The 13180-nt window shown below is 46.4% G+C and overlaps 1 protein-coding gene across 1 annotated transcript in view; it reads right to left on the bottom strand.

Moving 5' to 3' along the window:
* Positions 1-10116, bottom strand: part of LOC119975635 (lysosomal amino acid transporter 1 homolog) — a 73492-nt gene extending 63376 nt beyond the window's left edge. Inside the window, exon 1 of the mRNA XM_038815420.1 lies at positions 10051-10116. Within this exon, the coding sequence (XP_038671348.1) occupies positions 10051-10116 (66 nt within the window). The remainder of the gene's footprint in view (positions 1-10050) is intronic.
* Positions 10117-13180: the final 3064 nt, after the last annotated feature.

The raw sequence follows: 13180 nt of genomic DNA on the forward strand, positions 1-13180 counted from the left end.
TGATGGGTGTGAGCGAGCACTCATCAGACAGGCAGGGGTCAGACTATGGCATAGATTGAGGAGCATTGGCTCTCAACATCCTGGGGCAGTCGGTCATCCCCAGCCCCTTCAAGGTGCACCCTAGGATGGGTGGCTGGCTCTTGGGCGATAAGGGATATCCATTGAGGACCTCCTTCGGCACACCAAAGAGAAAATGCTCGAAAATCTCAGCAGGTCTGGTAACATCTGGAGGGAGAGAAAAGAGCTAACGTTTCGAGTTCAGATGACGCTTTGTTGACAATTCTCCAGCTTTGTTTCGCTTGAGCGAGAACGTAACCCGGCCGGAGAATCATGCCCAAAGATTTTGCTTACTAAAAGCTCGAAGATTCAAGAGTGGTTATCATTTTTCCACAATAGGAGGAAGGAGAGAATTGATAAGAGGAGGAGTGGACATTGTGTCAAACAAGATGCTGAAGGAAGGATGGCATAATCGCATATTCAGGCCATAGAGGCCCGACCAGCAGTATAATGTAGCCAGAGGGCAGCTACAAGACCAGGAATTGGAGGCAGCACAGCGCACAACACAAGCTTTTATCCCAAGTTAAGGGTACACACTCCGAAGGTCATACCTGAACAGGACAGAAAGCAATGCTGAAGAAGACTGAGATTATCCCAATAAATTGTAACAGAGATATGCCATGATGGAACAGGATCTGGCAGCGCAGCTTACCAATCTGCATACCCTACCAATGGCTCTTAAGATCAAAGTAGCTCTAAGTTTTTCTGCTGACAGCTCAATCCAGGGGTTTCACAACCCGCTGCCCACAGGTGCATCAAGGCAGTCGCAGATGCTGTCTTTGCTAGGGGGGGAGTGCATATTGACTTCCTGATGGATGTGGTTGCCCAGAAGCAGAGTGCAAGGAGCTTTGTGGAAATAGCAGGTTTCCATCAAGCACAGGGTGCTATCAACTGCAGGCACATCACTATCAGGGCACCAAGTAAATCAACCAAATCCTTCCTGGAAATCCTTCCCTTCCTGATTCTACAGGTGGTCCTAGAAACTGCCATGATTCTTTCATAAAATCATGAAGCATTATTATCCTCCAAGGGAACGTGCAAACTGTCTCTGTCACCTCCTCCTGCACTCTGGTGCAACGTCCTTCACCATGTGCAACCACGCATTACATCCCTCCAATATGCCAGTATCTGTGGCGGTAGCGTGTGGGCTAGTCAGATGCCACTCTGCCTCCTCGGACATTTCTTCCTCCTCCTGATGCCTGAGGGATGAGGTGGCCGAGGGGGTGTTGAGCAAGTGGTGCTAGGACCTGTGAGAAACATAAAAAAGGATGTACTGAGATGTAATTCTTTATGTTGAAAGCACACTCTAATACACGCTTTTCCTTTAACCACAATTGTGGTGCTCATCATGCAATCAACTGATGCGCGATCAATAACCACAGAAACGAAGGAGTAGTACGAATTGAAGGCTTTAATCTACAAGATCTTTCCCCAGCAGCTTGAGTACAGAAAGAACGATGGCTGCTGGGAAACACGGGTTCTTATACTCCACCTCATCAAAACAGCCAATCGAGGCAAGTCCTAGAGTGGCACTCCAGAATTCCCACAGATTCTGTACACATTCTTCCATCAGAGAGGCTATCCAGGTTTCATTCTCACATAACAGACCATTCGTTTCCACAGTGACATTGGGTTCATGGTGGTTCCTCAGAGACTGGAGTAAAACTCTCATGATACAGGCACAGGGAAACTGGAGATAGGCGACTACAATATCCTGGACCTGGAACTTGAGACAGGAATTTGTTGCTTTATGGTTGGCCACTGAGATCTTATCAGTGGAACGGATCCTGGTGCAGTTCCACCATGAGTCACACTGAAAAAAAAATGTCTTCGCATTAGTTGAGTTTAAAAGTTTGACTTGACTAAAATGTTATTCATGAAAAATCACTGTTGGGGCCAAATCATCAAATGGGTAAATGATCTTCTGCTGCTCCCACAAAAATGTAGAAAGGGAAGCTTCGCTCACAGATAGGAACAAAAATGCCCGAAAAGCCTGTTTAAAGTACCTGCTTTAGAATTACTTAGAAAACAATAATTCAAAAATGGGTCATCTGACATAATCAGCCTGTAGTTACGTTTGTTTTTCACCCTTAAATCCGATGTGCCTGGCACTATTCTCATTCCTTCAAACACCTATCCAGCCCATTATGGAATGCTGATGTGGGCCTGGTGTTTGGGGGAGTTGGAATGACTCCGCTCCTCATTGAAAACGGCGCCGAGGCCCCAAATCCGAGAGTCCTGTCCCCATATTTTGCACAAACTATTGGGGGGAGGGGGCCGGGGAAACTTTGGCAGAGCCAATTTCTCACATGCATATTTCACAGAAGTGACGGCACATTTAAAAGTGTAGCTAACTGCACGCAGAAGCGATTTGCTGAACTTGATTCCTGTGACTGATAACTTTGTGCAAAGGTCGTCAAGCTAGCAGAAAAAGGTCTTTGGAGACTGCCAAAAATGTAAAGGTCAACCATTCCAAACACAGGTGTGTGGCTGACACCCAAGGGAGTTGGAGGGTGGGTCCTGTGACCTTGGACGGACATATCTCTTTGGCCTTTCTGACTCGGCCATCCAGATGGGAATGAAGTGGGATAACTGAAATGATTTTGTATCAAGATTGAAACATTCAGGGAGTCATTACGCTCCAGGTATTGACAAACCTCTTGAAAGCAAAAGGCGAGGTAACAGGGAACATCTGGGTTGTCCCACTCATTGATTGGGTTATGTGACGTATGCGCTAAATCAACATCAGTAATTGAGGGCTGTACCAAACAATATCAGAACCAAGTTCTATATATTGTAACACAGGCTTTGCATTGCTGACAGATCGCTTTGAAAGCAACCAGGATAAATCAGATCACTCCAGCATGCGCTTTAATTAAAGGACGAGAATCTCTGGAAAGATTTCTAAATGTGGTAGCGAGCGGGAATTGCCGCGAGCTTCCCGACTCTTGGCCCAGCGAGGCCGGCAACGCAATTCAACGTTAACTGGTCCACTTAATAATAATAATAAACACTTATTGTCACAAGTAGGCTTCAATGAAGTTACTGTGAAAAGCCCCTAGTCGCCACATTCCGGCGCCTGTCCGGGGAGGCTGGTACGGGAATTGAACCTGCGCTGCTGACAATGTTCTGCATTATAAGCCATCGAGGCCTCAGGGGTTTCTCACCAGAAATGAAGGCTCATCAGCTGATTCACCAGCACTATGCTTGCCAGTCCCCCCCGCTAACAAGGTCGAGCAGCATTTAAACTGCACTTACTCAGCCAACCCCAGGAGCTCGCAACAATGACATCGTGGAGACCAGCCCCAAGATTCGGGGATGCTGACCTCGGGAGGCTACTAGACATGGTGGAGACCAGGAGGGAGAGTGGGGAATTGGATTACACATGAAACACCCTTGTGCACAACCAGTAGGATGACTCTATCGCTCTATTCTGCATTGCGAGCCGACCTCCTAATCCTTGGCCCATCTCTCCAGGCATCCCCCTGTCTCTGGGTACACTACATGCAGGTGATGGGTGTGAGCGAGCACTCATCAGACAGGCAGGGGTCAGACTATGGCATAGATTGAGGAGCATTGGCTCTCAACATCCTGGGGCAGTCGGTCATCCCCAGCCCCTTCAAGGTGCACCCTAGGATGGGTGGCTGGCTCTTGGGCGATAAGGGATATCCATTGAGGACCTCCTTCGGCACACCAAAGAGAAAATGCTCGAAAATCTCAGCAGGTCTGGTAACATCTGGAGGGAGAGAAAAGAGCTAACGTTTCGAGTTCAGATGACGCTTTGTTGACAATTCTCCAGCTTTGTTTCGCTTGAGCGAGAACGTAACCCGGCCGGAGAATCATGCCCAAAGATTTTGCTTACTAAAAGCTCGAAGATTCAAGAGTGGTTATCATTTTTCCACAATAGGAGGAAGGAGAGAATTGATAAGAGGAGGAGTGGACATTGTGTCAAACAAGATGCTGAAGGAAGGATGGCATAATCGCATATTCAGGCCATAGAGGCCCGACCAGCAGTATAATGTAGCCAGAGGGCAGCTACAAGACCAGGAATTGGAGGCAGCACAGCGCACAACACAAGCTTTTATCCCAAGTTAAGGGTACACACTCCGAAGGTCATACCTGAACAGGACAGAAAGCAATGCTGAAGAAGACTGAGATTATCCCAATAAATTGTAACAGAGATATGCCATGATGGAACAGGATCTGGCAGCGCAGCTTACCAATCTGCATACCCTACCAATGGCTCTTAAGATCAAAGTAGCTCTAAGTTTTTCTGCTGACAGCTCAATCCAGGGGTTTCACAACCCGCTGCCCACAGGTGCATCAAGGCAGTCGCAGATGCTGTCTTTGCTAGGGGGGGAGTGCATATTGACTTCCTGATGGATGTGGTTGCCCAGAAGCAGAGTGCAAGGAGCTTTGTGGAAATAGCAGGTTTCCATCAAGCACAGGGTGCTATCAACTGCAGGCACATCACTATCAGGGCACCAAGTAAATCAACCAAATCCTTCCTGGAAATCCTTCCCTTCCTGATTCTACAGGTGGTCCTAGAAACTGCCATGATTCTTTCATAAAATCATGAAGCATTATTATCCTCCAAGGGAACGTGCAAACTGTCTCTGTCACCTCCTCCTGCACTCTGGTGCAACGTCCTTCACCATGTGCAACCACGCATTACATCCCTCCAATATGCCAGTATCTGTGGCGGTAGCGTGTGGGCTAGTCAGATGCCACTCTGCCTCCTCGGACATTTCTTCCTCCTCCTGATGCCTGAGGGATGAGGTGGCCGAGGGGGTGTTGAGCAAGTGGTGCTAGGACCTGTGAGAAACATAAAAAAGGATGTACTGAGATGTAATTCTTTATGTTGAAAGCACACTCTAATACACGCTTTTCCTTTAACCACAATTGTGGTGCTCATCATGCAATCAACTGATGCGCGATCAATAACCACAGAAACGAAGGAGTAGTACGAATTGAAGGCTTTAATCTACAAGATCTTTCTCCAGCAGCTTGAGTACAGAAAGAACGATGGCTGCTGGGAAACACGGGTTCTTATACTCCACCTCATCAAAACAGCCAATCGAGGCAAGTCCTAGAGTGGCACTCCAGAATTCCCACAGATTCTGTACACATTCTTCCATCAGAGAGGCTATCCAGGTTTCATTCTCACATAACAGACCATTCGTTTCCACAGTGACATTGGGTTCATGGTGGTTCCTCAGAGACTGGAGTAAAACTCTCATGATACAGGCACAGGGAAACTGGAGATAGGCGACTACAATATCCTGGACCTGGAACTTGAGACAGGAATTTGTTGCTTTATGGTTGGCCACTGAGATCTTATCAGTGGAACGGATCCTGGTGCAGTTCCACCATGAGTCACACTGAAAAAAAAATGTCTTCGCATTAGTTGAGTTTAAAAGTTTGACTTGACTAAAATGTTATTCATGAAAAATCACTGTTGGGGCCAAATCATCAAATGGGTAAATGATCTTCTGCTGCTCCCACAAAAATGTAGAAAGGGAAGCTTCGCTCACAGATAGGAACAAAAATGCCCGAAAAGCCTGTTTAAAGTACCTGCTTTAGAATTACTTAGAAAACAATAATTCAAAAATGGGTCATCTGACATAATCAGCCTGTAGTTACGTTTGTTTTTCACCCTTAAATCCGATGTGCCTGGCACTATTCTCATTCCTTCAAACACCTATCCAGCCCATTATGGAATGCTGATGTGGGCCTGGTGTTTGGGGGAGTTGGAATGACTCCGCTCCTCATTGAAAACGGCGCCGAGGCCCCAAATCCGAGAGTCCTGTCCCCATATTTTGCACAAACTATTGGGGGGAGGGGGCCGGGGAAACTTTGGCAGAGCCAATTTCTCACATGCATATTTCACAGAAGTGACGGCACATTTAAAAGTGTAGCTAACTGCACGCAGAAGCGATTTGCTGAACTTGATTCCTGTGACTGATAACTTTGTGCAAAGGTCGTCAAGCTAGCAGAAAAAGGTCTTTGGAGACTGCCAAAAATGTAAAGGTCAACCATTCCAAACACAGGTGTGTGGCTGACACCCAAGGGAGTTGGAGGGTGGGTCCTGTGACCTTGGACGGACATATCTCTTTGGCCTTTCTGACTCGGCCATCCAGATGGGAATGAAGTGGGATAACTGAAATGATTTTGTATCAAGATTGAAACATTCAGGGAGTCATTACGCTCCAGGTATTGACAAACCTCTTGAAAGCAAAAGGCGAGGTAACAGGGAACATCTGGGTTGTCCCACTCATTGATTGGGTTATGTGACGTATGCGCTAAATCAACATCAGTAATTGAGGGCTGTACCAAACAATATCAGAACCAAGTTCTATATATTGTAACACAGGCTTTGCATTGCTGACAGATCGCTTTGAAAGCAACCAGGATAAATCAGATCACTCCAGCATGCGCTTTAATTAAAGGACGAGAATCTCTGGAAAGATTTCTAAATGTGGTAGCGAGCGGGAATTGCCGCGAGCTTCCCGACTCTTGGCCCAGCGAGGCCGGCAACGCAATTCAACGTTAACTGGTCCACTTAATAATAATAATAAACACTTATTGTCACAAGTAGGCTTCAATGAAGTTACTGTGAAAAGCCCCTAGTCGCCACATTCCGGCGCCTGTCCGGGGAGGCTGGTACGGGAATTGAACCTGCGCTGCTGACAATGTTCTGCATTATAAGCCATCGAGGCCTCAGGGGTTTCTCACCAGAAATGAAGGCTCATCAGCTGATTCACCAGCACTATGCTTGCCAGTCCCCCCCGCTAACAAGGTCGAGCAGCATTTAAACTGCACTTACTCAGCCAACCCCAGGAGCTCGCAACAATGACATCGTGGAGACCAGCCCCAAGATTCGGGGATGCTGACCTCGGGAGGCTACTAGACATGGTGGAGACCAGGAGGGAGAGTGGGGAATTGGATTACACATGAAACACCCTTGTGCACAACCAGTAGGATGACTCTATCGCTCTATTCTGCATTGCGAGCCGACCTCCTAATCCTTGGCCCATCTCTCCAGGCATCCCCCTGTCTCTGGGTACACTACATGCAGGTGATGGGTGTGAGCGAGCACTCATCAGACAGGCAGGGGTCAGACTATGGCATAGATTGAGGAGCATTGGCTCTCAACATCCTGGGGCAGTCGGTCATCCCCAGCCCCTTCAAGGTGCACCCTAGGATGGGTGGCTGGCTCTTGGGCGATAAGGGATATCCATTGAGGACCTCCTTCGGCACACCAAAGAGAAAATGCTCGAAAATCTCAGCAGGTCTGGTAACATCTGGAGGGAGAGAAAAGAGCTAACGTTTCGAGTTCAGATGACGCTTTGTTGACAATTCTCCAGCTTTGTTTCGCTTGAGCGAGAACGTAACCCGGCCGGAGAATCATGCCCAAAGATTTTGCTTACTAAAAGCTCGAAGATTCAAGAGTGGTTATCATTTTTCCACAATAGGAGGAAGGAGAGAATTGATAAGAGGAGGAGTGGACATTGTGTCAAACAAGATGCTGAAGGAAGGATGGCATAATCGCATATTCAGGCCATAGAGGCCCGACCAGCAGTATAATGTAGCCAGAGGGCAGCTACAAGACCAGGAATTGGAGGCAGCACAGCGCACAACACAAGCTTTTATCCCAAGTTAAGGGTACACACTCCGAAGGTCATACCTGAACAGGACAGAAAGCAATGCTGAAGAAGACTGAGATTATCCCAATAAATTGTAACAGAGATATGCCATGATGGAACAGGATCTGGCAGCGCAGCTTACCAATCTGCATACCCTACCAATGGCTCTTAAGATCAAAGTAGCTCTAAGTTTTTCTGCTGACAGCTCAATCCAGGGGTTTCACAACCCGCTGCCCACAGGTGCATCAAGGCAGTCGCAGATGCTGTCTTTGCTAGGGGGGGAGTGCATATTGACTTCCTGATGGATGTGGTTGCCCAGAAGCAGAGTGCAAGGAGCTTTGTGGAAATAGCAGGTTTCCATCAAGCACAGGGTGCTATCAACTGCAGGCACATCACTATCAGGGCACCAAGTAAATCAACCAAATCCTTCCTGGAAATCCTTCCCTTCCTGATTCTACAGGTGGTCCTAGAAACTGCCATGATTCTTTCATAAAATCATGAAGCATTATTATCCTCCAAGGGAACGTGCAAACTGTCTCTGTCACCTCCTCCTGCACTCTGGTGCAACGTCCTTCACCATGTGCAACCACGCATTACATCCCTCCAATATGCCAGTATCTGTGGCGGTAGCGTGTGGGCTAGTCAGATGCCACTCTGCCTCCTCGGACATTTCTTCCTCCTCCTGATGCCTGAGGGATGAGGTGGCCGAGGGGGTGTTGAGCAAGTGGTGCTAGGACCTGTGAGAAACATAAAAAAGGATGTACTGAGATGTAATTCTTTATGTTGAAAGCACACTCTAATACACGCTTTTCCTTTAACCACAATTGTGGTGCTCATCATGCAATCAACTGATGCGCGATCAATAACCACAGAAACGAAGGAGTAGTACGAATTGAAGGCTTTAATCTACAAGATCTTTCCCCAGCAGCTTGAGTACAGAAAGAACGATGGCTGCTGGGAAACACGGGTTCTTATACTCCACCTCATTGGGCGGAGCTACCTTCGTCTTGACCAATGAGAAAGCAACACTTGGGCCAACGAGCAGCGAGCCTTCTCCACCAATAGCAGCTCACACACCTAGGTGCCGTAGTACCTCTAGTCATACTACCACACCAACATTTGCACTCCCTCTCATACAAACGTCCCTGTATGCTCAGTGAACCAACAGGATCATCACCATTGTCAGCTTCATGTTCCAAAGTGCCTCTACCAGCACCTTCAGCACCGACAACAACTCGGGCAGGCACCCTGGTTATTTCCATGGCTGTCTCTTCGCTACTTCTAATTGCCTATGGCCTCACAGATGCACCAACAGTTTGCCCCTCTTATCCAGCAAATACAACATTATTAGTGATGTTAACTCTATTATAGAGTGCTGTCAGGAACAATGCGCTTGAATATAACAGTGCACATACAGCAGCAGTCTGGACGTGCAAGCCTTCTTGCTAAAGAAGAAGTATGTGCTAGATTGCCCTCCACTGGTGCAGCTTTAAGATGACAGCCATCACTTGGATGTATGCTTCTGACAAACTCACCTTCTTGCCAGACCCCAGAAGGTCGTGGAACATCTTCCTGTACTGTTGTCAAGATCTGCCACAGTCCCCTGTTGCGGCCAAGGTGGAGGTTATCTCTTGCCATGTCCTGCACCACCTTTCCCACTACTTACCCGCTTGGCCTCCTTTGCGACATTCTGGTGTGACAATTAGAAAGAAAACTCAAGTAGATAGGGCTGCCGGCTTCGACTGATCTCACCACCTAACATATCTCTGCTTACAGACATGGGCCACATTCTCCAGCTCAGCAATGCCCGATATTGCGGTGGATGCTGCAAAAATGCAGGGGTGGCCTGGCTTCTGCCCCTGTCAATCCAAGATGGCATGTTGTGCTCCTGAACACAAACTACCCTGCTGGCCTGCTCTTGCTGTGTAACACTGGTCTGCCATGGCAGTGTGCAGCCGTGAGACAAGACTTAATTCCATGGCCACACCCTGGGAAATGGGTGGAAAGAGGATAGGTTTGAGGACAAACGATTCTGCATGTGGCGTCCATCAGTCATCCCCTGAGGCATTCTGGTCATCTGAGTCAATACAGAATACTGTGAGTAGCTGATGGTGCCATGCAGCGGTCATCTCCTTAGGCTATGTCTTGTGAAGCTAGAATAGCCCTAACCTTGTTCAGCATGCTCCTTCATAGCTGAATAAACAGCAGCTATACCCATATTTTCTTCTGTGGAGGGCCCATCTCTTCCAGTGTCGGCATTCAGTTGGATAACTATTAAAGTTAGTGCTCAGCAGCACTTCTGCAGAGTGAACAGCAAAAATCCAGTTTCAGCAAGTCATAAAATTACCCGCCTCTTCGCAACCATCTCAGGAGTGAAAATCCAGGCCAGGATATCAGCTTCAATCAATAACATTGTAAGTATATTCCAGAGTGTCTCAATGCTCAGCATGAAAATGTTTTCCCAATGTTCTTTTCCAAATGTCATTTGATTATATATCTATGTATCCCCCATCACTTGGAACAATATGATTCTATCTACCCTGTGCCATCCCTTCATAATTTTAAATATCTGACAACTCACCTTGTAATATTCTCCATTTCACCAAAAGCAGAACTTTGTTTACCTTTTTATTTTTTCCAGTAAGCAGGCCTTTACCCTCAAGTCAGAAAGGCCCAGATAGTTTTTTTCATGGACTGCATTAGAACCCGTGCTGGCACATAAATAGGACAAAAGAAAGTACACGTGAACCAAAGTTCCTGATTACTATCAGGTAAATCCTGTTTTGAAATGTCAGTATTTAGATATGGGCTCAATTTTGCCTTGTGTTGGACCTAATGGGTGACAACGACCAACGAGTAAAAGGACACAGCAATGCTCCTATTCAAAATTGCAAATGGTGCCCTCTATGATTGTGGCTGTGGGGTATTTTCCTACCTCTACTCTTTAGGCTTTGACATGGTCAGACATTCCATCTTCCTTCAACATCTCCCATTTGTGGTACAACTCCGTGGGATTCCCCGCACTTGGCTCCACTTCCACCTATCCACATTATTTGCCAAAACTAAAATTTGCCTAGCCAGAAGCCAATATAGATCAGCGAGCACAGAGGTGTAAGGGAGCGGGACTTGGTGTGAGTTAAGACAGGGACAGCAACATTTTGGAAGATTTCAGTGTATACAGAGGGGAGAATGTGGGAGAACAGCCAAGGCTACTTTGGAATAAACAAGTCTAGAGGTGGCCAAGTCATGGTTTAGTGTTTCAGCTGCAGGTGAGTCGAGGCTGGGACGGAATTGGGCAATGTTACGGAGGTGGAAATAGATGGTCTCAGCCATGGCACAGATATGTGATTAGAAGCTCATTTTAGGGTTAACTATGAGAGCACTGTTATAAACAGTCTGGTTTATTCTCCGACTGTTGACAGGAATGGTCTTTGTAGTAGAGACTGAAGGCAATGGCCTTCTCAATATTTAATTGGAGGACATTACTGTTCATCATCTAGTACTGGGTGTCAGACAAGCAATCTGGCAATTTAGCTACAATGCATGAGTCATGAGATGTGGAGGTAGCGCTGAGTGCCATTGACGTACATGTGAAAACTGATGGTCTGTTTTTGGATGGTGATGCCGAGGGGCAAGGTGTAATGAGAAACAGGTGTGGAAAAATGATATATCCTGTGGGAGACCTGAGGAAATAGTCCAGGGGCAAGAAGGGAACCCGTTGAAGGATATTTTCTGATGCCAATTAGAAAGATACGAATGAAACCAGATGAGGGCAGTCTCAACCTGCTGGAGGACAATTTAAAGGTGTTGGAGGAGGACGATGTAATCAAACATGTCACAAGATGCAGACAGATGGAGAAGAATGAGGAGGGGAAGTTACCATGGTCGCAGTCACACAGGGTATTCATTGTGACTTTGGTAGTATGATAGCAGTGAAACCTCATTGGAGGGGTTCAAACATTGAATTTTGTAAAAGATGGACATGGAGTCATAGCTAGCATAAAGGAAGCTTGTTGTGGTTGTTGTGCGGTCAATCATTTCAGTCTTAAGACATCACAGCAGGAGTTCCTTGGGGCAGTGTCCTAGGCCCAAGTATCTCCAACTGCTCCATCAATGGACAACATTCAGACCAGGACTGATAAGTGGCAAGTAACATTCATGCCACACAAGCGCCAAGTGATGACCACCTTCATCAAGAGCGAATTTAATAATAATATTAATCTTTATTAGTGTCAATGGTTTGTAAGTTGTATTTTAGTATTTTTAGTCAAAAGATTATTTGCAAAAGGACTCTTATTTTGCAGTGAAAGGACACTCAAGAAACACAGGCAGCGATTCTCCAATATGGAGCCCAAGTGTTCATGCAGTCCACAGGCCGCCACCCACCCCCGGCCGTTCGCGCAGAGTTCCCGCCGGCAAGGGCCAGGGGTGAACGGCGCCGGCAGGACTCTGTCATATCGGCACTGCCGCTTGGCCCATCCGGGCCGGAGAATCGGCGACCCCGCCGATTCCAGCGGCCTGCGGCTGGCAAATGGCGGCGATTCTCCGCACCTCGGAGAATCGGATGCCGGCATCGAGACGTCGTGGCGTGATTGCGCCGATTCTCTGGCCCGTGCGGGGCTCGGGGAATTGCCCCCACAATTTTATGAATGACCGAAAAATGGAGCAAATTTAAATCTGTTCTTCATCAGCTGTTCAATTGTACACAATGTTTACTTGTATGAGGATTTCCTATCCACATTTATTTTATCCTATATAAGAACACTAAAATAAAAAACTAATTTAAAGGCAAATATTTGCCTAAAATGTCACCAATTGGGATTCTTTTTCAGGGACAATTATTAGGATATGTAGCTGCTCTAACTAAATATATTACAGTTTAATTTATATAGTGTCAAATCTAATGAAATATTACCTCAAAGACAATAAACGCATACAACATATGGGGGAAATACATCTAATTTTACTTTATTATTAATAAAACTAACTTATATTCATATTTTACCGACTGGTATGAAAATTGATTCTTTGAATGTGTTATAAATGTTGGATAACCTTTCTCCCTGTTTCCTCCCTAAGTGCATACAGGAAATTGTTTTTTTGGTGGAGGAAAATATTCCCACTGATCAGTGACTAGAATGTAACAAAGGTGCAGAGTGAGTTTTGTACCTCTTGCAGAATATTTCCAGTGTGACATTTGCCATCATCCCAAGGGAAAAGCCAGTGAAACTAATGTTCCTCAAACTACTGATCACCAATTACAGGCATTGAAGCATAGGACAAGGAGGGGAGCCCCACAACACCAGGCCTTCCTCCACCCTTTTCGCACATGATGCACAATTCACGCAATGCTGGAGAGCTTAAGCTCAAACAGGTGTTTGCAAATAATTTCACAATAACACAGAATTTCTGCAATTGCATTTTCAGAATCATTTCATGACCTAGCTTGATTAAGGTACATGCCACTTAATGCAATC

The sequence above is a fragment of the Scyliorhinus canicula genome, chromosome 13, assembly GCF_902713615.1.
Source record: "Scyliorhinus canicula chromosome 13, sScyCan1.1, whole genome shotgun sequence".
Lineage (NCBI taxonomy): Eukaryota > Metazoa > Chordata > Chondrichthyes > Carcharhiniformes > Scyliorhinidae > Scyliorhinus > Scyliorhinus canicula.